We start from the raw sequence: 25,827 nt of genomic DNA, 5'->3' as shown, positions 1-25,827 counted from the left end.
CACTGGTTGAGAAAAATAAGGTCACAATCATAGACATCGCAATACCAGGTGATAGCAGGGTCGACGAGAAGGAACATGAAAAAATCGCAAGATACCAGGACTTAAAAATCAAAATTCAACGACTATGGCACAAACCAGCAGTGGTAATTCCAGTGGTAATTGGCACACTGGGTGCTATTCCAAAAGCACTGGAATTACATTTAAAACAGTTAAAAATTGACAAAATCACCATCAGTCAAATGCAAAAAGCCGCACTGCTTGGATCTGCACACATATTACGAAAATACGTTACGACGTCCTAGGCCCCTGGGTGGGGCCCGACTAGTAACCAATGCCAAATCCGGCGAAACAACTGGCCGCTGTGATACAATTGTATAATAATAATAATTATTATTAATAATAATAATTAATAAGTGATAGGTGATAAGCGATAAGTAATAATAGTTAATAATTAATAATTAATAATTAACTGGCAGCCACCCGTATCAACCATTAGCACCAGTCATGTTTAGTGAATAAAAGAAATAAATAATAATAAATATATTAATATATACACAGACATTACCTTAACAGCTGAACTGTTAAGTTTTGACCAGTCCCAGACTGTGAATCGAATTGAAGATGAAATCAATCAGCCCTTACATTTGATAAATAAATAAGTTAAAAGCTAGCAAAAGCAAGCCGAAAAAAAAGGGAGGAAAAAAAATAATCAAAATAGGAATAATCCAATAATCGATTTTTTTATTAAAAAAAGCTAAAACGAAAGCAAGCAGATAAAACGATAACCTCAGGCTAAAAATTATACATAATCATCATCATTACAAACGCCACAAGGAGAGAAAACGGTGCATAAATCCAAGCAGAGCCACCGCATAATAAAATTAAAAAATTGGGAAGGAAAAGCATTGGGAAGTGATGCCATGCAGCTAGGCCTCAACGTACGACCGGAATTGAACCCGGAGCTCTTGATGGTCATTCAGCGATCCATGTTGCTTTATATAGGATTTTACTGTTTGCGGTTGACTAGAAATAAACACAGCCTTACCTACGTTACAATCGGCGCCGATGTATCCAGCCAGACACTCACACGCCCCCGTTGTGGCCACACAACGACCGCCATTCTTACACTGACACAATCCCTCGCAATTCGGCCCGTAGCGTCCCGGCGGGCACTCTGAAAAGCCGTGGGATGGAAACGAACCATTAGCCAGTGGAACAGCCTGCCACAGGATTTCTCTTTTCTCCCGCCCCTTGAAACAGGGATGCTCATTCGGATTTTGGATTGCGCGGGGGGCTGGACTGGATGACCTCAGTGGTGCCCTCTCCCAAACACTAGGACTCCGTGATTTTTTTTCTCTCCCCAACCCCCCCCCCCCCCCGGCTTTGAATTATTGAAGGAGGACCGTTGCCACATCAAATGGAAGGAAATTTGGCTCAAAAGGTTTAATCGGGGATTAATTTAGCGTATTAATTTAAGCTGAAACTGGTAATTAAGACACTATTTTTAAATATATTTATTTTTTTAAAATAAATTCTATCGGCTGGCGCAACCCACTCAAACCTCCCACCCAAATCCAGCAAAATGCCATTTAAATTGGGCACGCAAAACTGAAAAATCCGTGGATTTTCCAGCCGTGGGAATAGAGTACAGATAGTCCTCAACTTACGACGGTTCATTTAGCGACCGAAGTCACAACAGCATTGGAAAAAAGCTGTTTTTCACACATACGACCGTCCTAATAGCCCTGTAGTCATGTGATTAAAATTCAGACCACTGGCCACTGACTCGTATTTACGACGGTCACAGTGTCCTGGGGGGGAGGGGGTGTCGCACGATCCCCTTTTGCAACCAAAGATTCACTTAACGACCATGTGACTAATTTGACTGCAGTGATTCACTTAACAACAGTGGAAAGAACGGTCGTAAAACAGAGCCAAGCCCCCACAAATTTCCCACTTAGCAACACACATTTCGGATTCGATTGTGGTCATAAGTCGAGGATCACTGCTGGGCTTCCGCCACGCCGTTTGCAAGAAAGCTTCCCTGTTGTTTCTCCCCCCCCTTCTTCCCTCCCGTTATTGCACACAAACACCCCCAAATTTGCCCCCATTTGAACACCCGCGTGTAAACTCACTCTGCTTGCAGCCGTTGCCGTGGTATCCCGGGGCGCAGAGGCACCTCCCACTCACCGGGTGGCAGTCGTGATTCGCACCCGCGCACTGGCAAATGTGCGCGCATCCCAGACCGAAGGTGCCAGGGGGGCAAGCTGGGGGGGGGAGAGAGAGTCCTGTTTGCACACAAGCAAAATAAGTGTGCAAAAGAATGGGTGTTTTTTGGCCCTTTGCATTGGAAAGCGAATAAAAATAGAATTTTAAAGGATCTGGAGCATGTCAAGAGGTCTTTGGAGAATCTGCATGCTTCTTTCAAGTTGATGCCCCCCCTGTGCTGCCACTTGTGGACTTCAACTCCCAGAATTCCCAACCCAGCTTGGGGAATTCTGGGAGTTGGAGGCCACACGCCTTAAAAGTTGCTAAGATTGGACATCCCTGCCCTACAGGCTCCTATTTCTTCATTCTAAAAAGGAAAGCGTCCCCTCGCACATCTGTGCTGGTCGTTCCCGACTCTAGGGGGCGTTGCTCATCTCCGTTTCAAAGCCGAAGAGCCAGCGCTGTCCGAAGACGTCTCCGGGGTCATGTGGCCGGCAAGACTCAACTCCCGAAGCCGCATCGAATGCTGTTCCCTTCCCACCAAAATTAGTGGTTCCTATTTTCCTACTTGCATTTTTTACCTGCTTTTGAACGGCTCGGTTTGCAGAAGCTGGGACAAGTCACGGGAGCTCACTCCGTTACGCGGCGCTGGGGATTTGAACCGCCGTACAGCCGACCTTTCCGATCGACAAGCTTAGCCACTGAGTTAAGCATTGTCCCTTCATTCTTCATTCTAGATCACCCTTATTTTTCCTTTTCATCGACTAAAGCCCAAGCGGAACCAGCACCAAGCTGCAGGGTTGGACTAGATGACCTCTGAGGTCCCCTCCCCCCCAAAAAAACCCACTTCTCTTCCCACCAACAGCAAATCTTGGTGCTTTGGCTCTCTTCCCCAGGTGTTTTCCCAACCTCCGCGTAGAAGACGTGACACTTTCGCATGCGTGGCTTTGCCTGCTAATTTTCCACGGATGGTTTTAATTATTATTATTTTTAGCACACACAGATTTCCCACACGTGTCTCGGGATCCCTCTCAAAAGGGATCCACCGAGGAGGAGGAGGAGGAGGAGGAGGAGGAGGAGGAGGAGGAGGAGGAGGAGGAGGAGGAGGAGGAGGAGGAGGAGGAGGAGGAGTAAATCAAATTGATTTAATAGAATGGAGATACTGGAGGAAAAAGGGAATAGAGAAAATGGAGACAAACTGGAACTAAATCACTGTCAATATTTTCCTGATTTTCTTTTTCTTTCCCCCATTCAGCTGCCAGGCAGAGGCTGCTGCCAACCTGAATTCCTGGCTCCTTTTTAAAAATATATTCTTATTAATTGAATCCTCTTGGATCAACTCCCAGTCTCGGTTTCTCTTCCAAAGCGATGAAGGAATTGCCAGCATGCTAGCTTGGGTGTATTTATCATCTGTGCAAAATCGGATTATTTATTATTATTATTATTATACATTTGTATCACAGCGGCCAGTTGTTTCGCCGGATTTGGCATTGGTTACTAGTCGGGCCCCACCCAGGGGCCTAGGACGTCGTAACGTATTTTCGTAATATGCGTGCAGATCCAAGCAGTGCGGCTTTTTGCATTTGACTGATGGCGATTTTGTCAACTTTTAACTGTTTTAAATGTAATTCCAGTGCTTTTGGAATAGCACCCAGTGTGCCGATTACCACTGGAATTACCACTGCTGGTTTGTGCCATAATCGTTGAATTTCGACTTTTAAGTCCTGGTATTTCATGATTTTTTTCATGTTCCTTCTCGGCGACCCTGCTATCACCTGGTATTGCGATGTCTATGATTGTGACCTTATTTTTCTCAACCAGTGTGGTGTCTGGTGTATTATGCGCCAGTATTTTGTCGGTTTGTATGCGAGAATCCCACACGATCTTGACCATCTGATTTTCGGTGACTTTTTCAGGCTGATGTTCCCTCCAGTTTGTTGCTGTTTTAATATTATAATTTTTGCACAAATTCCAATGGATCATTTGTGCTACTGAATTGTGCCGCAATTTATAATCAGTCTGCGTGATTTTTTTACAGCAGCTGAGTATGTGATCAACAGTTTCATCGGCTTCTTTGCAAAGTCTGCATTTGGCATCATCAGAGGATTTTTCTGTATTCTTGTTTCGTCTGTTGGGCCTTCAGTAGATTTTTGTTCTTTACTTCGATTAATAGATGTTCTTGACTTTCTTTTAAATAATCAGCCAGTGCATGTTTTTCTTCTTCAACTGTTTGCTTCACTTGTAATAATCCTCTGCCACCTGATTTTCGGGGCAGATATAGTCTATCAGTATCACCACGTGGATGTAAACTGTAGTGCATTGTCATTAGTTTCCTGGTTTTTCAGTCCAAAAGGTCCAAATCAGCTTGTGTCCAGTTAACTATGCCAGCTGTGTATCTTATAACTGATATTGCCCAGGTATTTATGGCCTTGATTGTATTTCCACCATTCAATTTAGATTTCAAAATTTTCCTAACTCTATTGGTGTACTCTCGCCTGACAATAGTTTTTACTTCTCCATGCTTGATGTTATCCAACTGCAGAATGCCTAAGTATTTGTAGGCTTCATTTTCTTTGCATTTAATTAATTGGCCATTGGGCATTTCAATTCCTTCACATGCAGTGATTTTGCCCCTTTTTATGGATACAGTGGCGCATTTTTCCATGCCAAACTGCATTGAAATATCGGTGCTGAACACTCGGACTGTGTTTGTCAATGATTGGATTTCTATTTCTGACTTTCCATAGAGTTTCAAATCATCCATATATAGTAAATGCGAATTTTTTTCAGCTTCTTTGGCTGTTTGGTAGCCTAATTTCATTTTTTTTAAGATTACTGATAGTGGGATCATTGCGATAATGAAGAGAAGAGGTGAAAGTGAATCACCCTGGAAAATTCCTCGCTTGATATTAACCATTCCGTAGATCTCATTCCCTACCGCCAACTCAGTTCTCCATTGTTTCATCGCCTTTTCAGTAAAGGATGTAATATTTTTGCTAATGCCAGTTGTTTCTAAGCATTTTATGATCCAACTATGTGGCAGTTATAATTATTATTATTATTATTATTATTATTATTAAAACATGAAACACAACAACAATAATAATAATAATTGGAGCCTCTGGACTTACGCCTTTCGCACCCGTGTCCGGTGAAGCCAGGAGGGCAGCCGCACTGGCCGGTGATGTGGTTGCAAGGGGAGCCCGAGGGACAGTCGCACTTCGTGGTACAGTCCTTCCCAAAGGAACCGGGCAGGCAGGCTGGAAGAAAGGGGAGAAATCAAGAAAAGAAGGGGGGAAAATTCAGATTTTGGCAGCCAAAGGAGGATTCAAAATTAAACTAGGCAATATTCCTCATTGGTGTCTATGGTGGTGGGGGGGAGGGTTTAATTGGAGGGATGTTCACCCCTCCCAATGGCTGCTGGGAGCTGTAGTCCCACCCAGTCCATCCCCCTCCCCCCAGGTTCATTCATTCATGGTCTAGGGCTGGGGGCTCCAACCTTCCCAACTGTACGACTTGCGGAGTTCAACTCCCAGGATTCCTCAGCCATCATGGGAGTTGGAGTCCCCCCAAGGCTTAAAATGGCCAATTTGGCCTGGTCTAGGGGGTTGGACTAGAAGACCTCCAAGGTCCCTTCCATCTCTATTGTGATTGTTTGAAATGGTCTAGGGTCTCCTGCTTGAGGAGGGGGCTGGACTAGAGGACCTCCAAGGTCCCTTCCAGATCTATTCTGATTAATTGATTGATTGATTGAAATGATCTAGGGTCTCCTGCTTGAGAAGGGGGTTGGACTAGAAGACCTCCAAGGTCCCCTCCAATTCTATTATTTCTGTATTTGTTTGCATCCATTCATTCTATCATTCATGCATTCATTCTATCATTCAATCCTTCAATCATTCATTCATTCAATCATTCATTCATTCATTCTATCATTCATGCATTCATGCATTCATTCAATCATTCATTCATTCAATCATTCATTCAATCATTCATTCAATCATTCATTCAGTCATTCATTCATTCTATCTATCATTCATGCATTCATTCATTCAATCATTCATTCATTCATGCATTAATTCTATCATTCATTCATTCTATCATTCATTCAATCATTCATTCATTCATTCTATCTATCATTCATGCATTCATTCATTCAATCATTCATTCATTCATGCATTAATTCTATCATTCATTCATTCTATCATTCATTCAATCATTCATTCTATCTATCATTCATGCATTCATTCATTCAATCATTCAATCATTCATGCATTAATTCTATCATTCATTCATTCTATCATTCATTCAATCAATCATTCATGCATTCATTCATTCAATCATTCATTCATGCATTAATTCTATCATTCATTAATTCTATCATTCATTAATTCTATCATTCATTTATTCTATCATTCATTCCTTCAATCATTCATTCTATCTATCATTCATGCATTCATTCATTCAATCATTCATTCATGCATGCATTATTTCTATCATTCATTCATTCTATCATTCTATCATTCATGCATTCATTCATTCAATCAATCAACCATTCATTCATTCATTCTGGGCTCCTTTCCCGCAAGATGGAACCAGAAGGGAACCATCTCCCCCCCACCGCCCCCTACCTTCCATGGATGCTTTCACTCCTGTGCAGAGGGGACTAGATGACCCTTAGGGGACCCTTCCTTCCCATTCCGATTCTCTCTCATCCTGGGATTGGCTAGGACTCCAGAGTCAAGGCCCCAGAAGCTTTCTTTAAAAAGGGGGGGGGGACCCTTTTTTCAAAAGAAACACACCCAACCAAGGGGAAATTTGTGGAAAACGAAGGCGAAGATTGGGGTGCAGAGTGCCTGCAAACTTCCTCTCTGGCCCCCAAAAGGGTCATCCAGAAACAAACAATCCTCTTTTTAGCTGTCACCTTTCTCACAACGGGTTCCGCGCCACCCCGGCGGACAGTCGCAATCCCCCGTGATGTGGTCGCACAACGAGACGCCATGCTCACAGTGACAGGTTTCCTGGCAGCTTTTCCCATGCGTCCCTTCGGGGCAGGCTGGGGGGAAAAAAGAGGAGGAAGTGCTGAAAATAAACCCCAAATTGTACTTATTGTGTCCTGGTACATGTTGCGCGAGGTTTAAAAACAAAGGCATGTAATCTAGGTCAGTGTTTCTCAACCTTGGCAACTTGAAGATGTCTGGACTTCAACTCCCAGAATTCCCCAGCCAGCGAATGCTGGCTGGGGAATTCTGGGAGTTGAAGTCCAGACATCTTCAAGTTGCCAAGGTTGAGAAACACTGGTGTTTTGCAGGAGGGGGTTAGACTGGATGACCTCTAGGGTGCCCTTGGCAATTCCAGAGGACAAGGCGGCTTCCGATACATTCCCAGGTGTTGCCCATGCCGGTTGTAAACAGGCCACTCTCGACTTCCAGCCGGAATCGCGCCCCAAATTCCTGCTGTTAAGCGAAACATTCCTTTCGCCTCGTTTTGCGACTTCTCCCGCCACCGTTGTGACACGAAACACCGCGCTTGTTAAGTTAGGTAGTCGTGAAGTGAATCCGCCTTCCCCCTTGGACTTTGCTTGTCGGGAGGTCGCAAAAAGGGGGGGTCGCGTGACACACACACACACCCCCAGGACGTTGTGACCGTCGTAAGTACGAGTCAATTTGATCACGTGACGGGGGGGATGACGCAAAGGTCAGGGGGGAAAGGGTGGTCAGTCACCGTTGTAAGGTTGAACGGTTACTAAATGAAGCGTCAAAAGTCGCGAATTATCTGTAGTGATCGATCTCCCGCCGGCCACCGAGGGAAAAAACCAATGCCATTACGACTTACCGTCCTGGCACTTTTCACCGGTCCAGCCATCCTGGCAAAGACAGCGTCCACTCTTTGGGTCACACCGGCCTCCATTCACACAATCGCAACTCTCTTGGCAGCCCAGCCCATGTTTTCCTTCGACGCACTCTGAAGAAAAGAGATACAGCGAGTCCTCTGACTTACGACGCCGAGTGAGCCCAACCTTTCCATCGCGAAGCCAGGCCGTGGAGTTTAGACCCCTTTCCCGACCATTCTTGCCGCAGTTGTTAAGTGAATCACCTAGCCACGCGGTCGTTAAGCAAACCCAGCTTCCCCCTTGACTTCAGGATGGACTAGAAGACCTCCAAGGTCCCCTCCAATTCCGTCAGCGGCCGTCATAAATACGAGTCAATTTCCAAGTGCCTGAATTTCAATCACTACAGGGATGCTGCAATGGTCGTAAGTGTGGGAAACGGTCATAAGTCGCTTAAGGAGCATTTCCCAGCTCCTACAGTGCCCTTTGTGTATATTAAGTGGTATAGTATGGTCTGCTTTGGCCAGGGGTTGGACTAGATGACCTACAAGGTCCCTTCAAACAGATGTCAATCTGTTAACATCGGCTAAGTGGATAGAAACATGTTCCCAATTCATTTTATTCCGTAGGAAGTCAGAAAAGAAAACATCGACGTTGGAAAAATACAATTCTCTAAGGAGAAATGCATCGGCGTTTTTAAGAGTCCCTTTGGAGGGAGGGGGGGGAATGGAACTGAAGGGAAGGTGCGGGGTGCGGGGTCAGACTACATGACCTTAGAGTCATGTGCACCTTCCCTCCCCTTCAATTTTTTCCATCCCAACTCCTAAGACTCTCCGTAAGCCGCCTTTTAGTCATCCAGTTGGGATGGAGATTCAGAATAGATTCAGAATAGAATACAGCTGGAAGGGACCTTGGAGGTCCTCTAGTCCAACCCCCTGCTCAAGCAGGAGACACTCGACCATTTCAATCAATCAATCAGAACAGAGCTGGAAGGGATCTTGGAGGTCTTCTAGTCCATCCCCCTGCTCAAGCAGGAGACCCTATACTGTTTCAATCAATCAATCAGAACAGAGCTGGAAGGGACCTTGGAGGTCTTCTAGTCCATCCCCCTGCTCAAGCAGGAGACCCTATACTGTTTCAATCATTCAATCAATCAATCATTCAGAATAGAGCGGGAAGCGGCCTTGGAGGTCTTTTAGTCGAGCCCCCTTCTCAAGCAGGAGACCCCAGACCATTTCAATCAATCAATCAGAATAGAGCTGGAAGGGACCTTGGAGGTCTTCTAGTCCAACCCCCTGCTCAAGCAGGAGACCCTATACTGTTTCAATCAATCAATCAGAATAGAGCTGGAAGGGACCTTGGAGGTCTTCTAGTCCAACCCCCTGCTCAAGCAGGAGACCCTATACTGTTTCAATCAATCATTCAGAATAGAGCGGGAAGGGTCCTTGGAGGTCGTCTAGTCCAGCCCCCTGCTCAAGCAGGAGGAATTAAATACCAAAATGGCCGCCTTTTCTTACCCAGCTCGCATGCGAGTCCCACCCGCCCTTCCGGACAAGTGCAGCGGCCGGACACCGGATCGCAGATTCCTCCGTGTTGACAGAGACATTCCTGGTGGCAGCCGGCCCCGTAAAATCCCGGCGGACACTCTGCGAAGGTAGGAAGAAGGAGGAGGAGAGGGGAAGGAGGAAGAGGAGAAGGAGGAGAGAAGAAGAAGAGGAGGAGAGAAGGAGGAGGAAGAGGAGGAGGAGAAGAACAAGAAGAAGAACAAGAAGAAGAGGGAGACAAAGAGAAGTAAAGGAGGGGAAGGAGGAGGAGAAGAAGAAGAGGAGGAGAGAAGAGGAGGAGAAAAAGACGGGAAAAAGAAGAAGAGAATGAGGAGAAGCAGTAGGAGGAAAAGAAGAGGAGCAGGAGAGAAGAAGAAGAGAGGAGAAAAGATGGGAAAAAGAAGAAGAGAAGGAGGAGAAAAAGAAGGAGGAGGAGGAAAAGGAGAAGAAGAGAGAAAGAGGAGAAAAAGATGGGAAAAAGAAGAGAAGGAGAAGAAGCAGAAGGAGGAGGAGGAGGAAAAGAAGAGGAGGAGGAGAGGAGAAGGAGAAGAGAGGAGGAGGAGAAAAAGATGGGAAAAAGAAGAGGAGAAGAAGCAGAAGGAGGAGGAGGAAAAGAAGAGGAGGAGGAGAGAAGGAGAAGAGAGGAGGAGGAGAAAAAGATGGGAAAAAGAAGAGAAGGAGGAGAAGCAGGAGGAGGAGGAGGAGGAGGAAAAGAAGAAGAGGAGGAGAAATTGGGGGGGAAATGAATTGCAGTGGGATCCCGATGCAACATTTCTTGTCCCTTGGAACCGAATACGACAATGTACAATGTTAGGACAATGCAACACAACCACCAGAGTGTCGGATGAACAGGGAGAAAACTGACAGAAGAGCACAACCACGAACGCCAACTGGCCGTCCGAAGACATGATGAAAAATCTTTCAATTTCACCCCGGTGTTCTGACTGAGGCTTCCTTAAAAAGCACAAAGCGGAGTCTTGTTCCCGGCCAAACCTCTTTTCTTTACACGACTGTGAATTTCCTTCTTTCATTCACAGCCCACAAGGCTTAGCAAACAGCCTTTTAGAGGAATATTCATCCACACGAACCTTATCTCGCTTGGCCAGCTGCCAAAGGACTAGTTCCCAACCGCAGGGCGAGGCAAAACCTGGCACAGTTTTGCTCCTCCATTGGCAAACTCTCTTCCCTTCTAGCCCTGATGATGTTCCCTAGTTGGGCCATGAAACGTCCGCAAGAAAACCTCCACCAGGGACCCCCCCCTCACAAAATACCTTGTTGGCAAGTGGCGCCAACCCATCCTGGTGCACACAGGCATCGCCCCGTGACAGGGTGGCACGAGGCTCCGTTGGCACAGAGGCATTCCTGGGTGCAGTTCTCGCCGTAGCGGTCAGCTGGGCAAGCTGGAGAGAGAGAGAGAGAAAGAGAGAGAGGTGAGCCTGAGTTCGGATCCAGACAGACAAGGGAGATGCCCTATTTTCATGCCCGGCTGCCAGGAGACACACTTTGGTTGCAGTGTGGCCCGATCCAGCCCACGGCGCAGTGGCGGTGGCCCCTTATTTTCCATAGATCCATTTGAAAGGAGAAAGGTAGGTAAGAAGGGAAGGAAAGGAAGAGGAAAGAAAAAGAAAGAAAGAGAAAAGGAAAGGAAGAAAAGGAGGAGCTGGAGGAGAAGTAAGGAAAAGAAGGAAGGAAAGAGGATGAAAAAGAAGGGAAGGAGGGAAAGAAGGAAAGAAAGAAAAAATAAAAAGGATAAAAAGGAAAGAAAGAAAAGAAAAAAGAAAAGGGAGAGAGGGAGGGAGAGGAGAAGTAAGGAAAAGAGGGAAGGAGGAGGGAAGGAAAGAGGATGAAAAAGAAGGGAACGAGGGAAAGAAGGAAAGGAAGAAAAAATAAAAAGGATAAAAAGAAAAGAAAGGAAAAGAAAAAAGAAAAGGGAGAGAGGGAGGGAGAGGAGAAGTAAGGAAAAGAGGGAAGGAAAGAGGATGAAAAAGAAGGGAAGGAGGGAAAGAAGGAAAAAATAAAAAGGATAAAAAGAAAGAAAGAAAAGAAAAAAGAAAAAGGGAGAGAGTTCAGATCCAGGTAGACAAGAGAGATGCCATATTTTCATGTCCAGCCGCCAGGAGACCCACTTTGGTTGCAGTGTGGCCCGATCCAGCCCACGGCGCAGTGGCAGTGGCCCGTGGCGGGATCACAGCGGGCTCCGTTGAGGCAGCGGCAGGCGTGCTGGCAGTCCACCCCGAAAAAGCCGCTGGGACAAGCTGAGAAGAGAGAATTGGAAGGTCTTTAATGCCTGGGAAAAGCCACCCGCTGGCTTTAGATATCGGGGGGGGGGAGGGGGAAAGAGTCCAACTTACCCCGCTCACAAAATGTTCCCCTCCAGCCTGGGGTGCAGACGCAGGCACCGCCCACATGGTCACAGACTCCTTGGTGGTGGCACTGGCATCGCTGGAGGCAGTTGGGACCAAACCAGCCTTCGGGGCACTCTTGGGAGGAAGAAGAGGAATAAACAGGGCGGGCGGGTGAAGTGAAAGTGAAAGTGAAAGCAGTAACAAAGAGGAGAGATTTAAAAAGGGTGGGGGGGTACATTCAGTGAAAGCGAAAGCCAGCAGGAGGAAAGATGAGAAAGAAGAGGGAGGGAAGGGGGGAAAGTGAAAGCAAGCATGAACAGAGAGAAAAGGTGTGAAGCGAGGAAGTGAAAGTAAGCAAGGACAAAGGAGAGAAGAGGAAGGAAGGTGTGAAAGTGAAGGTAAGCAGGAACAAAGGTGAGAGAAAAGGTGGGAAAGTGAAAGTGAAAGTAAGCAGGAACAAAGGTGAGAGAAAAAGAGGGGAGGTGGGAAAGTGAAAGTAAGCAGGAACAAAGGTGAGAGAAAAGGAGGGAAGATGGGAAAGTGAAAGTGGGCAGGAACAAAGGTGAGAGAAAAGGAGGGAAGGCGGGGAAAGTGAAAGTGAAAGTAAGCAGGAACAAAGGTGAGAGAAAAGGAGGGAAGATGGGAAAGTGAAAGTGAGCAGGAACAAAGGTGAGAGAAAAGGAGGGAAGATGGGAAAGTGAAAGTGAAAGTAAGCAGGAACAAAGGTGAGAGAAAAAGAGGGGAGGTGGGAAAGTGAAAGTGAAAGTAAGCAGGAACAAAGGTGAGAGAAAAGGAGGGAAGATGGGAAAGTGAAAGTGGGCAGGAACAAAGGTGAGAGAAAAGGAGGGAAGGCGGGGAAAGTGAAAGTGAAAGTAAGCAGGAACAAAGGTGAGAGAAAAGGAGGGAAGGCGGGGAAAGTGAAAGTAAGCAGGAACAAAGGTGAGAGAAAAGGAGGGAAGATGGGAAAGTGAAAGTGAGCAGGAACAAAGGTGAGAGAAAAGGAGGGAAGGCGGGGAAAGTGAAAGTGAAAGTAAGCAGGAACAAAAGTGAGATAAAGGGGAAAGGTGAGAAAGTGAAAGTGAAAATAAGCAGGGTGAGCAGTCAAGAGAACGGGAGGGAGGGAGGGAAGGAAGAAGGGAACGAAAAAGGAAGGAAGCCCAAAAGAGTGAAAAGAAAAGCGAGGCAGGGAGACAAGGAAGGAAGGAAAAGAGAAAACGAAGCAGGGAGGGAATGAAAGTGAAAGCACGAAGAGGAAGCAAGGGATGACATTAAAACAGAGAAAGGGAAGATATTTTTTTAAAGACAAAATAAAAACCCAGAGCTCCAAATTCTGCCAAGGGATCCATCCTTGGGCTGAGAAGACGACGCCTCCATCTTTTCAAATTCTCCCCTTTTCTGCACCCTGGGAGAGCATGGAAACTCACCCCCCCCTCTCGGCTGAAGGGCACCCACAGACCCAAAAGAACTTGGGGTTCAAGGACCAGGAAGGAGGGGACTCACTCTGATCACAGCGCAGGCCGACGTAACCGTCTTCGCACCGGCACTGGCCGGTCACCGCACTGCAGCCGCCTTCGGCCCCCGAACAGTTGCAGGCACGGCTGCAGTCGGGCCCCCAGGAGCCCATCTGGCAGGCTGCAAAAGGCCCAAAGGAGGAAGAATTAAAGCCATTGGTGTCTCAGGATCCCTCCATTCTTCCTTTCCCTTTCTTCTTTTCTTTTGGTTAAAAAAAAAAAGCAGCGGAGATGATTTGGTTCAGTTGGAAGATTTTTTTTTTAAGCCCTTATTTTCCATAGATCCATTTGAAAGGAGAAAGGTAGGTAAGAAGGGAAGGAAGGAAAGAGGAAAGAAAGAAAAAGAGAGAGAAAAGGAAAGAAGAAAGAAAAGAGGAGGAGAAGTAAGGAAAAGAGGGAAGGAAAGAGGATGAAAAAGAAGGGAAGGAGGGAAAGAAGGAGAGGAAGAAAGAAAAAAGAAAAAGACAAAAAGAAAGAAGAAAGAAAAGAAAAAAGAAGGAGGGAGGGAGAGGAGAAGTAAGGAAAAGAGGGAAGGAGGAGGAAAGGAAAGAGGATGAAAAAGAAGGGAACGAGGGAAAGAAGGAAAGAAAAAAAGACAAAAAGAAAAGAAAGAAAAGAAAAAGGGAGGGAGGAGGAGAAGCAAGGAAAAGAGGGGAGGGAAGGAAAGGATGAAAAATAAGGGAAGGAGGGAAAGAAGGAAAGAAAGAAAAAAGACAAAAAGAAAGAAAAGAAAAAGGGAGGGAGGGAGGAGGAGAAGCAAGGAAAAGAGGGAAGGAGGAGGGAAGGAAAGAGGATGTAAAGGAAGGGAAGGAGGGAAAGAAGGAAAGGAAAAGAGAAGGAAGAAAATGAAAGAAGGGGAGGGAGCGGAGAAGGAAGGAAGGAGAAACAAAGGAGAACAAAGATTCTTCATCCTTCAACGTCTGAAGAGTCATCCCCTCTTCTCACCTCTTTGGCAGTGGGAGCCGGTCCATCCGGGGGCACAGCGACACCTCCCCGTTTGGGGGTCACAATCCCCTTCGTTCTCACAGTCACACCGATGTTGGCATCCTGGGCCAAACCAGCCAGGTGGGCAGACTGGAGGGGAAAAGAGGAGAGAGAGAGAGAAAGACCAGAAGCCTTCCTATGTTTCTAAATCCCCCCTCCCTCCCTTTCACACCTTTCCCCTTCCTTCCTTCCCTCTCTCCCTCCTTTCCTGCCATTCCGTTCTATTCCTTCTTCCTCCTTTCTTTCCATTCTTTTCCATTCCTTCTTCCCCCTTTCCTTCCCTTCCCTTCTTCCCCCTTCCCTTCCCTTCTTCCTCCTTTCCTTCCATTCCTTTCCTTTCCTTCTTCCTCCTTTCATTGCCTTCCCTTCCCTTCTCCTTCCATCTGCCTCCTTTCCTTCCCTTCCCTTCCCTTCTTCCCCCCTTCCTTCCCTTCTTCCTCATTTCCTTCCATTCCTTTCCTTCTTCCTCCTTTCATTCCCTTCCCTTCTCCTTCCATCTGCCTCCTTTCCTTTCCTTCCCTTCCCTTCTTTTCCATTCCTTTCTCCTCCTTTCCTTTCTATTCCTTTCCTATCCTTCTCCTTCCATCTTCCTCCTTTCCTTTCCTTCCCTGTTCTTCATTTTCCTTTCCTTCCTTTCCTCTCCTTTCCACTTCCCTTTCCCTCCTTTCCCTTTCCCTCTTCCTCCTTCCCTTCCCTTCTCCTCCTCCCCTTACTTTCATTTTCTCATTCCTTCTCTTTTCCTCCTTCCTCCCCTCCCCATAAACAGTTGAGTGTAACATGTAACTTGGCTGTTTATTCTTGGAGGCACGGCCACCGGTAAAAGCGTTCACCAAAACTCTACCCAAATTTGGGGGTAACAGACAGGGACTCCCCCATAAAGAGAGCAGAAGTCCCAACCCCACCCCCAAAGTTGGGAGCCTTATGGAGACAAACAGCGGAAGCCACGGGGAAGATGTGATTGTGCTGTCCTAACCACAAGGTTCCCAGTGCGATTCTACAAGCAACACAACCAGTTACCTTCTTGACAACGGCTCCCTGTATATCCCGAAGGGCACAAGCACACACCAGTGACGGGATCACAACGGCCATTATTCTGGCATTCCGGGCACAGCCGCTGGCACCCATCTCCCCAGTAGCCTTCAGGGCATTCTGGAGAAAGAGGAGAAACACAATTTCACAACTTTTTTTTCTGCGCCGCGGCCCTTAAGCGAATCACTTGTCGTTAAGCGAATCGCACAGTCGTTAAGCAAGCCTGGCTCCCCCCTCTCCCAAACTTTGCTCGCTATCAAAGGTCGTGACCTCAGCATGCTGCCAATGTGGTAAAGACATCCCGCCCCCCTCCCCAGGGGCGCCGTAATTTCAAACAGTCGTAAACCGAGGACTCGCTGCAGTATTGAAATCTGAGGCTGTGATTCTCCCCGACTTACCTTGGTCGCAGGACTTCCCAGTCCTCCCAGTTACGCAGCGGCATTCCCCAGTCACCCGACCGCAAGGGGAACCGTTACAAGAACAGGAATGAAGACAATTCGTTCCGAATTTTCCTTCAGGACATTCTAAAGAGGAAGGGGGAAAAAATACGATTTATTTATGTTTTAAAATCTCTTCTCGTGATGTGCTGGATTCAAATCCTGGCCGGGCTCCAATTTTGCCATCCAGGGAAGGAAAAATAAATCCAATTATTTAGGCATTCCTTTAATCCATCCATCCTCTGGCCCGCTCGGATTTGCTCCCGCCAAGCATCCCGCCGCGAACCGAAAAGCAGACCGCGAATTTTGCAAATAGGACGACTCCCCCTGGTTTTGGGTTCGGATCTCTGACCCTGGCATAGATAAATCCTATTTTTTCTTCTCCGGTTTTCCCAAAGCCACGCAGAAGCCATTTGGGCAACTTTTGACTCCAGATGATCGGGAGAATGGTTCCAGAATGTTGGATTAAAAAGAATTGAGTTACCGTATTTCCCCGGAAATAAGTCAGGGGTCTTATTTTCTTTTGACCCCCTGATATAAGTGCTTGGCCTTATTTTGGGGGAGGGCTTATTATTTTTGAGGTGCAGGAGGCGGCGAGCGGGGTCACCCCGTGGCTGCTGCCGTGTCGCCATATTTTCGTGGAGGGCTTATTTTAGCGCATGCACTCAAAAGCCCCATTGGGCTTATTATCCAGGGAGGGCTTATTTTGGGGAAAACAGGGTAGTTAATTCCTTGATTTGGAGATCAAGCAGGAGATCCTAGGCTACTTCAATCAATCAATACATCAATCAATCAGAATAGAGCTGGAAGGGACCTTGGAGGTCTTCTAGTCCAACCCCCTGCTCATGCAGGAGACCCCAGACCATTTCAATCAATCAATCAATCAATCAATCAATCAATCAATCAGAATAGAGCTGGAAGGGAGTTTAGAGGTCTTCTAGTCCAACCCCCTGCTCAAGCAGGAGACCCTAGACCATTTCAATCAATCAATCAGAATAGAGCTGGAAGGGACCTTGGAGGTCTTCTAGTCCAGCCCCCTGCTCAAGCAGGAGACCCTAGACCATTTCAATCAATCAATCAATCAATCAGAATAGAGCTGGAAGGGACCTTGGAGGTCTTCTAGTTCAACCCCCTGCTCAAGCAGGAAACCCTAGACCATTTCAATCAATCAATCAATCAGAATAGAGCTGGAAGGGACCTTGGAGGTCTTCTAGACCAACCCCCTGCTCAAGCAGGAGACCCTAGACCATTTCAATCAATCAATCAATCAATCAATCAGAATAGAGCTGGAAGGGACCTTGGAGGTCTTCTAATTCAACCCCCTGCTCAAGCATGAGACCCTCTACCATTCCACGCAAACGGCTGTCCAGTCTCTTCTTAAAAACCTCCAGAGATGGAGCCACTCACAACTTCTAGATTCATTGATCTGGGGTTATAGAATAACAGAGTCAGAAGGGACCTTGGAGGTCTTCTAATCCAACCCCCTGCTCAAGCAGGAGACCCTATATACCAATTGCCCAATCTCTTCTTAAAATTCTCCAGGGATGGAGCATCCACACCTTCTGGAGGCAAGTCATTCCACTGGCAAATTGATTCAGGATTATAGAATTACAGAATGACCAAGTTGGATGGGACGTTGGAGGTCATCTAGCCCAACCCCCTGCTCAAGTAGGAAACCCTAGACTGTTCCAGACAAGTGGATGTCCAGTCTCTTCTTGAAAACCTCCAGGTATGGATTGCCACCAATGTCTTTAACAATCAAACAATTCAACGTTGGAAGTTTTTAAGAAGATGTTGGATAACCCTTTGTCTGAAGTGGTGTAGGGTTTCCTGCCTAAGCAGAGGGTTGGACTAGAAGACCTCCAAGGTCCCTTCCAGCTCTATTCTGATTGATTGATTGATTGAAATGATCTAGGGTCTCCTGCTTGAGAAGGGGATTGGACTAGAAGACCTCCAAGGTCCCCTCCAATTCTATTATTTCTGTATTTGTTTGCATTCATTCATTCTATCATTCATGCATGCATTCTATCATTCTATCATTCATTCATTCAATCAATCAATCATTTATGCATTCATTCAGTCAATCAATCAATCATTCAAACATTTATGCATTCATTCAATCAATCATTCATTCATTCTATCATTCCTTCACTCATTCATTCTATCATTCCTTCATTCATTCTTTCAATCATTCATTCATTCATTCAATCAATCAATCAATCAATCATTCGTTCATTCATTCTATTATTCTATTATTCAATCATTCATTCATTCTTTCTATCATTCATTCAATCATTCATTCATTCATTCATTCATTCTATTATTCAATCATTCATTCTTTCTATCATTCATTCAATCAATCAATCGTTAATTCATTCAATCAATCAATCAATCATTCATTCATTCATTCATTCTGGACTCCTTTCCCGCAATATGGAACCAGAAAGGAACCCCCCCCCCCAACTTTCCATGGATGCTTTCACTCCTGTGCAGAGGGGTGGACTAGATGACCCTTAGGGAGGTTTTTCCCATCCTTCTTAGTTACCACAAAGTGTTTAAAGGCAGGATATCTGAATTTGGCTTTTCACTCAGCCTCCTGCGAGTTTCGAACCCCCATCCAGACCTACCTTGTTGGCACTTCTCTCCGTAATAGCCCTGAGGACACTGCGGGAGACACACTCCGCTCACGGGGTCACAGGCCACGCCAGGGGGACAGCCACACTTGTGCCTGCAGCCTGGTCCGAAATGGCCCGGGTCACACGCTGTGGACCAGAAACTTGGTGTCAATCTCAAGGTTAAGGGAGAGCCACTCGGGAGAACATCTGGGTGGCAAAGGGTCTTTTGTGTGTCCGATTCATGCACCAATGGAAGGGAGGAAAAAGAAAGTAGGAGAGAGGGTGAGGAAAAATGAAAGAGAGGAAGGAAGGAAGGAAGGAAGGAAGGAAGGAAGGAAGGAAGGAAGGAGAGAGGTGGAGGAAAAGTGAAAGGAGGGAACAGAGGGAAAGAGGGAGTAAGTATGGTGAAAGCAGAAAAGAGGATGGGAGGATAAATGAAAGAGAAGAAAGGAAGGAAAAGAAAGGGATGGAAGGAAGAGAAAGGAAGAAAGATGGAAGGAAGGAAGGTGAAAGCAGGAGAGAGGATGGGAGGAAAAATAAAAGAGAAGGAGGGAAAGTAAGGAGGGAGGGAGGAAAGGACGGAAGGAGAGAGGGAAGGGAAGGAGGAAGGAAAGAAGGAAAAAGCAGGAGAGAGAATGGGAGGAAAAATGAAAGAGAAGGAAGGAAGAGGAAGGAAGGAAGAAGGAAGGTGAAAAGAGGAGAGAGGATGGGAGGAAAACAAAGAGAAGGAAGGAAAGGATGGAAGGACAGAAGAAGAGACGGAAGGGAAGGAGGAAGGAAGGAAGGAAGGAAGGAAGGAAGGAAGGAAGGAAGGAAGGAAAAAGGAGAGAGGGAGGAAAACTGAAAGGGAAGGAAGGAAAAGAAAGGGATGGAAGGAAGAGAAAGGAAGAAGGAAGGAAGGCGAAAGCAGGAGAGAGGATGGGAGGAAAAATGAAAGAGAAGGAAGGAAAGTAAAGAGGGAGGGAGGAAAGGACGGAAGAAGAGGGGGAAGGGATGGCGGAAGGGTGGAAGGAAGGAAAAAGCAGGAGAGAGAATGGGAGGAAAACTGAAAGAGAAGCAAGGAAAAGAAAGGGATGGAAGGAAGAGAAAGGAAGAAAGGAAGGCAAAAGCAGGAGAGAGAATGGGAGGAAAAATGAAAGAGAAGGAAGGAAGGAAAAGGAAGGGATGGAAGGAAGAGAAAGGAAGAAAGATGGAAGGTGAAAGCAGGAGAGAGGATGGGAGGAAAATTGAAAGAGAAGGAAGGAAAGAAAAGGAAGAGATGGAAGGAAAGGAAAGGAAGGAAGGAAGAAGGAAGGAAGGAAGGAAAAATCAGGAGAGAGAGGGAGGAAAACTGAAAGAGGGAAGGAAGGAAAAGAAAGATGGAAAGAAGGAAGAAGGAAATAAGGCAAAAGCAGGAGAGGGAATGGGAGGAAAAATGAAAGAGAATGAAAGAAGGAAGGAAAGAAAAAGGGATGGAAGGAAGAGAAAGGAAAGTGAAAGGAGGAGAGAGGATGGGAGGAAAACAAAGAGAAGGAAGGAAAGGACGGAAGAAGAGAGGGAAGGGAAGGAGGAAGGAAGGAAGGAAGAAAATGAGACTTGGTTCCAAACATCTGAAGACACCAGGTTCTGCTCTTCGATGTCCAAATATCAGCCCTGAAGGTCTTGGGTTCAAATCTCCCGATACATTTGTCCTATCAGAACAGGGAGAAAAACCCCCCAACAGGCTTCACTGGTTCTCAACCGGGCCGAACTCACACCACAAAAGCAAACCCAGGATAGACAGAACCAAGTTCGGCCCCTTGTGTGAACGCAACAACCCCCATCCTGTTCTGATCCAGCTGGGAACCAGTTCAGCCAATTGGCGCCCGCTCACCCATCTTCCCCCCAACCCAACCCAACTTACCCGATTGGCACCTTTCCCCTCGATGCCCGGGCTTGCAAACACAAGTGCCGTCTCGCTTGTCGCAGTGTTGTGTGTTGGCTTGCACGCAACGGCACTCTCTCAAGCAGCCAATCCCGTACGCCCACTTCGGGCAAGCTGGAAGGAGGGGAAGGGAAGATGGTCAGCGGGCGTGGGGTCTGCTGTGGCCTATCCAGCAGAGGCGTTGGGAGTCAGGGTCAGCCTCAAGGCAATCGGAGAGCTACGAGGGGGAAGAGGGAATGGAGCTGGCAGAGAAGGGGGGGCAGAGCCTGGGCCAACTGTCAGCCCTCAGATGGAGACACTCAACAGCCCCCAGGTCTGGAGGTAGCTGATGAAGAAGAGGAGGAACAGCTGAGTCCAGTGTCTGACGCGTGGATGCTCAGGAGGCAGAGGAGAAGAGAGCAGTGGAAATCTATGGGCCGGTCCTCGGGACGGAAGAGCCATTGCAGCTAGTGAAGCCCTACCCTAGCTCTGGGGATAAAAGGCAGGGGGCAGAGATGGATAGATGTGGCAGAGGAGAGGAGAGCAGTGGAAATCTATGGGCCGGTCCTCGGGACGGAAGAGCCACTGCAGCTAGCAAAGCCCCCACCCTAGCTCTGGGGATCAAAAGCAGGGGGTGGAGATGAATAGATGTGGCAGAGGAGAGGAGAGCAGTGGAAATCTATGGGCTGGTCCTCAGGACAAAAGAGGCACCACTGCTAACGAAGTCCCCATCCTATCTCTGGGAATCAAAGGCAGGGGGCAGAGACGAATAGATGTGGGAGACAACTATTCATCTCCTGGACAGACAGACTTGTTAGCCTGCGTCGAGAGAGAAACTTTTGGCCGGCGCTCCTAACAAAGGAATCGTCGCTTTAACTTTTCTCGTGTTTTGGGAGATGCGTCAGAACAGGGACTCCGAGGGCCTTTCTATCTGGGGAGAAGCGACACACCGTGAGGCCTTTACCTAGGTGACAGAAACGCCCGTAGCGTCCCGGGTCGCACAGGCAAGTGCCGAAAACCCGGTGGCATCGTCCCCGGTTGGCACAGTGGCATTTTTTCCGGCAGTGTTTTCCGAAAAATCCTCTGGGACAGACTGAAAGAGACAAGGCCGTGAAGGAAGGTGTTAGGAAGGACAGAAGGACAGACGGAGACACAATTTAACGTCTCCGTCGCGTGTTTTTGAAGGGGGGGTGGCTCATCCCCAGGGCCCACCCATGGGTCCTGATTCGTTTAAGGACCATTCCGGAGTTACGACAGCCCTGAAAAATAAGTGACTTTTACACGTAGGGCCGCTTAATCCCCAGGGAGCATTAAAAATGGGATGGTTGGCAACCGACTCGCATTTATGACGGTTTGAATTTGGGACCTTCCCAGGGTTCGTTCAAGATTGAGGGGGGGGTCAGCAGGTTTGGGAGATGGCTGTGAAAGTGACCCCGAGCACCTCTGGAGGGAGGGGGAGAGTGGGCTTTCCATCTTACCATCTTCGCACCGGTCCCCGGCGGCCTCGGGGGGACAGAGGCAGGTCCCCGTCACAGGATGGCAGCTGCCTCCGTTTTGGCAGAGACAGAGCGAGCTGCAGTTCTTCCCAAAATTCCCTTTGGGGCAGGCTGTGAAAGGGAGATTAGTAGTGACTCCCATAATCCCCTGCCCCCCCCCCGAGAGCCATTCAGTCAGATGGGACTCGCGAGCATCAAGAGACAATGTCAGCTTTTTCATTGGGCTATGCAGCCAAAGGATGGACTTCAACTCCCAGAATCCCCCAGCCGGCGTGATATTTGTACTATAATTCCCAGAATTCCCCAGCCCACATGCTCTGTGGACTTCAACTCCCAGAATCCCCCAGCCGGTGTGATATTTGTACTATAATTCCCAGAATTCCCCAGACCAGATGCTCTATGGACTTCAACTCCCAGAATCCCCCAGCCGGCGTGATATTTGTACTATAATTCCCAGAATTCCCCAGCCCACTTGCTGCGTGGACTTCAACTCCCAGAATCCCCCAGCCGGCTTGTTGCTTTCTCATCCCCGCACTGCTGCTTCCTGTGGCCGGAGATGCAACGGGCTCCCAACCGGACTCACTTTGGTTGCACAAGACCCCCGTCCAGCCGTCTGGACAGAGGCAGCCGGTCTGGTTCTGGTTGCACCGGCCGCCATTCTGGCATCCCTCACAGGACAGGCTGCAGTCGGGGCCGAAGGTGGCATTCAGGCAGACTGCGAGGGAGGGAGAGAAAGAGAGAAAAAAGAAGAACAGGGAACGACACCGGGGCTTTTACAATTCCTAAATGGCAGGAAAAGTGGTTTTCTTTCAAGTAATTTTCTTCTTTCTTTCTTTCTTTCTTTCTTTCTTTCTTTCTTTCTTTCTTTCTTTCTCTCTCTCTTTCTTTCTTTCTTTCTTTTTTTTGCAAGTTTAGGAAACGAGCAAGAGGAGAGCTAAGTCGGGGTGAAGAGATGTTGAGAGGGAAAAGTCACCCCAGAAGCTCAGCTAAAATTCAAAGGTCTGTGTTTTTTTTCCTTTTCCTTTGTTTTTCTTTACATCTTTCTGCGCTACTATCTCTCTTCTCTCTTCCCCATTTAGCTTATTTTTCCTCTGAGTGTTACTTTATGGCGTTTGTTTGTACGTTTTGTGATATTGTATAAAATTATTCTGAAACGAGGAAAATGGAGAAGAAATATAGGAAGAATATAGGGAGAGGGAAGGAAAGAGAGGGAGGGAGAAAAGAAAGAGAAGGGAGGGAGGGATGGGAGGGAGGCTAGGAAGGAAAGAGGAGGAGAGGGAAGGAGGGAAAGTTGGAAGGAAGGGGAGGAGGAGAGGGAAGGTAAGAAGGGAGGAAGGAAGAAGGAGAGAAGGGAGGATGAGAAGGAAGGAAAGGAAAAGGGAGGGAGGAAGGGAAGAGGAGAAGAGGGGAGGAAGGAAGAAGGAGAGAAGGGAGGAGAAGGAAGGATGAGAAGGAAGGAAAGGAAGAGGGAGGGAGGGAGGGAGGGAGGAGGTATGAAGGGAAGGAAGAGGAGGAGAGGGAAGGAAGGAACAATGAGAGAGAGGGAAGGAAGGGCGGGAGGAGGAGAGGGAAGGATGGAGGGAAGGGAGGAATGGAGAAAGAAAGGAAGTGAGGAGGAGGTGTAAGGAAAGAGGGGAGGGAGGAAGGAAGGAATCTTCACATACTGAACTTCTCCACAACGGTGTGCTCTCCTCTGGCCTCGGCTCCTTCCCCCTCTTCATCCTCGTAGTCTTCCTCCAAAAACGGGGTCAGCCCATCGTGGAAAAGAGCCACGTGGGGGAGCGGACGCATCACGGGCCGCCGTCCATTCACGGCCTCCGTGGGCTCCTCAAGGTCTATGGCGAGAGAGCGCAAACCCCTCCAAGCGATTGTCCCATAAAAAAGGTGGGAACAGAGAGGACTAGAAACATGCGCAGAGCGAAAGACACAAAACCCAGCCTGAAGCGGCCCCCTAAAAACAATCCCTTCAGTTACCCTCTGAATATGAGATTTTCACATCCCCACCCAAACTCGCGAACCCCCGGTTGCCCCTGCTGCGTGGAAATCCTCACTCACCCAGGCAGCTTCTGCGATCCTCGCCTAATTTGAACCCAATCCGGCAGCTGCAGAGAAAGGAGCCGACCAGATTCCGACACAAATGTTCACAGCCCCCGTTATTCGCCGAACACTCGTCCACATCTGGGGGGGGGAAATAAACCAAAAGAGGGGAGGGGGGGAAAGATCCAAAGAAAAGAAGGACTTTCGGATGAGATACAGGCTGGTTCCCGTGCGGGAAAAAGGGGGTCAGAGTCAGACTAGAGGACCTCTGAGATTCTGCGACTCAAACCTACCATCGCAACCACAACCCGTGGGGTTGAGCAGGTAGCCGGCGTAACAAACACACTCGTAACCCCCAGGGTAGTTGTAACACCCTTGCTGACAGCAGTGAGACCCGGCGTTGCATTCGTCAGTATCTGAAACGAGAGAAATTGTCCAGTTGTGTTTGCCTGGCGCCCACAAGCACTTCACAAAAGCCACGTTGTGTTTTCCACCCCTGAGTTTTTATAATTTTTGGAATATATTTTTATTATTTTTACGTTTAAAACAATGCCTTAGCGCGAAGTGGCCATACATTCACATTACATACGGCTAGTCTCAACCATTAACAATTAGCCTACTTAATACATTGTCTATCCTTCTGTCCAATCACAATATTATATACAGTTTGTTCCAGCCTTCTCCCCTTGCCTTATACCAGTCATAAAATCTGTTCCAGACTTCAAAATATTCCGATTCCCCTTTATTTTTAAGTTCAAGAGGGAGCCTATCTGCTTCCGCAGATTATATCTAGCTCCGATGGTGTATTTTCTTCTTTCCAATATTCTGCATAAGTTATGAGCACCGTAGTTAGTACATGTATAATTAGATAAAGTGCATCTTTCTTAAACCCCTCCGGTATTATGCCTAGGAGAAAAATTTCCGGTTGAAACAAGATTTGGTCTCCCACACATTTGTTCCAACCACGATTGAATCGTTTTCCAATATCATTTGGCCTCATTGCACATCCAACACATATGATAAAAAGCACCTGGTGTTATATTTTTTACACTTCCAACAATTTGGGACCAGATTTTTAAAACATTTTGGAGAGCCATGCTGGAGGGAGATGCCATCTGTAGAACGTCTTATAAAGATTTTCTTTATATGCCATAGCCATTGTTAGTTTCCGATTAAGTATCCAAAGTTTTTCCCACTTAGCCAATTCCACATTATAATTGAAATTTTTCACCCAGGCGACCATAGTTTCTTTGAGATGTTCCTCCTCAAGCTTATACTAGTAATAGCAGTTAGACCTATATACCGCTTCCTAGGGCTTTCAGCCCTCTCTAAGCGGTTTACAGAGTCAGCATATATTGCCCTCAACAACAATCTGGGTCCTCATTTTACCCACCTCGGAAGGATGGAAGGCCGAGTCAACCCTGAGCCGGTGAGATTTGAACCGCCGAACTGCAGAACTGCAGTCCAGCTGAAGTAGCCTGCAGTGCTGCATTTAACCACTGCGCCACCTCGGCTCTATACTCTCAACAAAAATCTATGCAACCCTTTGATCAGCCTGTTTTCTGTCTGTATCAAAAGTTTTATCTAATATTGTGTAACCTTTGGGAATCCACCCCTGGATTTTTATTTTGAGTTTCACTTTCGTTTTGGTTTTTTAGCTTTTCTCTCTCTCAAACTACTGAGTAAGAGTTCACCGATGCAAGTCTTTTGGTCTTCATCCAAGCTGTATCCGAAATTGCAACTGCAGACGGGGCCGCTGCTGGTGTGATGGCACAAGTGGGAGCATCCCCCGTTGGTTTCGCAGCTGTTGACAATTTCCATCTCCACCCCTGGAAAGGCAGAGAAGGGGGGTGGGAAAGGACTCCAACAATTCGCCTGTCAATCCCTCCCGTCCGAACCCCGTCCGGATTTA

The 25,827-nt window shown here is 47.2% G+C and overlaps 1 protein-coding gene across 1 annotated transcript in view; it reads right to left on the bottom strand.

Moving 5' to 3' along the window:
• The window catches only part of MEGF6 (multiple EGF like domains 6), a 41,201-nt gene that overhangs the window by 4,264 nt on the left and 11,110 nt on the right, over positions 1 to 25,827 (bottom strand). Inside the window, exons 6-25 of the mRNA XM_032238813.1 lie at positions 25,610 to 25,744; positions 24,209 to 24,331; positions 23,934 to 24,056; positions 23,543 to 23,713; positions 22,462 to 22,593; positions 21,861 to 21,989; positions 21,347 to 21,475; positions 20,383 to 20,517; positions 18,513 to 18,647; positions 15,847 to 15,972; positions 15,437 to 15,568; positions 14,369 to 14,509; positions 13,348 to 13,598; positions 11,931 to 12,087; positions 11,691 to 11,834; positions 10,851 to 10,979; positions 8,041 to 8,337; positions 5,340 to 5,468; positions 2,086 to 2,267; positions 1,046 to 1,250 (exon numbers count right to left, since the gene is read on the bottom strand). Coding sequence (XP_032094704.1) covers positions 1,046 to 1,250; positions 2,086 to 2,267; positions 5,340 to 5,468; positions 8,041 to 8,337; positions 10,851 to 10,979; positions 11,691 to 11,834; positions 11,931 to 12,087; positions 13,348 to 13,598; positions 14,369 to 14,509; positions 15,437 to 15,568; positions 15,847 to 15,972; positions 18,513 to 18,647; positions 20,383 to 20,517; positions 21,347 to 21,475; positions 21,861 to 21,989; positions 22,462 to 22,593; positions 23,543 to 23,713; positions 23,934 to 24,056; positions 24,209 to 24,331; positions 25,610 to 25,744 — 3,105 coding nt within the window. The remainder of the gene's footprint in view (positions 1 to 1,045; positions 1,251 to 2,085; positions 2,268 to 5,339; positions 5,469 to 8,040; positions 8,338 to 10,850; positions 10,980 to 11,690; positions 11,835 to 11,930; positions 12,088 to 13,347; positions 13,599 to 14,368; positions 14,510 to 15,436; positions 15,569 to 15,846; positions 15,973 to 18,512; positions 18,648 to 20,382; positions 20,518 to 21,346; positions 21,476 to 21,860; positions 21,990 to 22,461; positions 22,594 to 23,542; positions 23,714 to 23,933; positions 24,057 to 24,208; positions 24,332 to 25,609; positions 25,745 to 25,827) is intronic.

This window comes from Thamnophis elegans, unplaced genomic scaffold, assembly GCF_009769535.1.
Source record: "Thamnophis elegans isolate rThaEle1 unplaced genomic scaffold, rThaEle1.pri scaffold_93_arrow_ctg1, whole genome shotgun sequence".
In the NCBI taxonomy this organism is placed as follows: Eukaryota; Metazoa; Chordata; class Lepidosauria; order Squamata; family Colubridae; genus Thamnophis; species Thamnophis elegans.
This window is presented reverse-complemented; position numbering and strand designations above follow the sequence as displayed.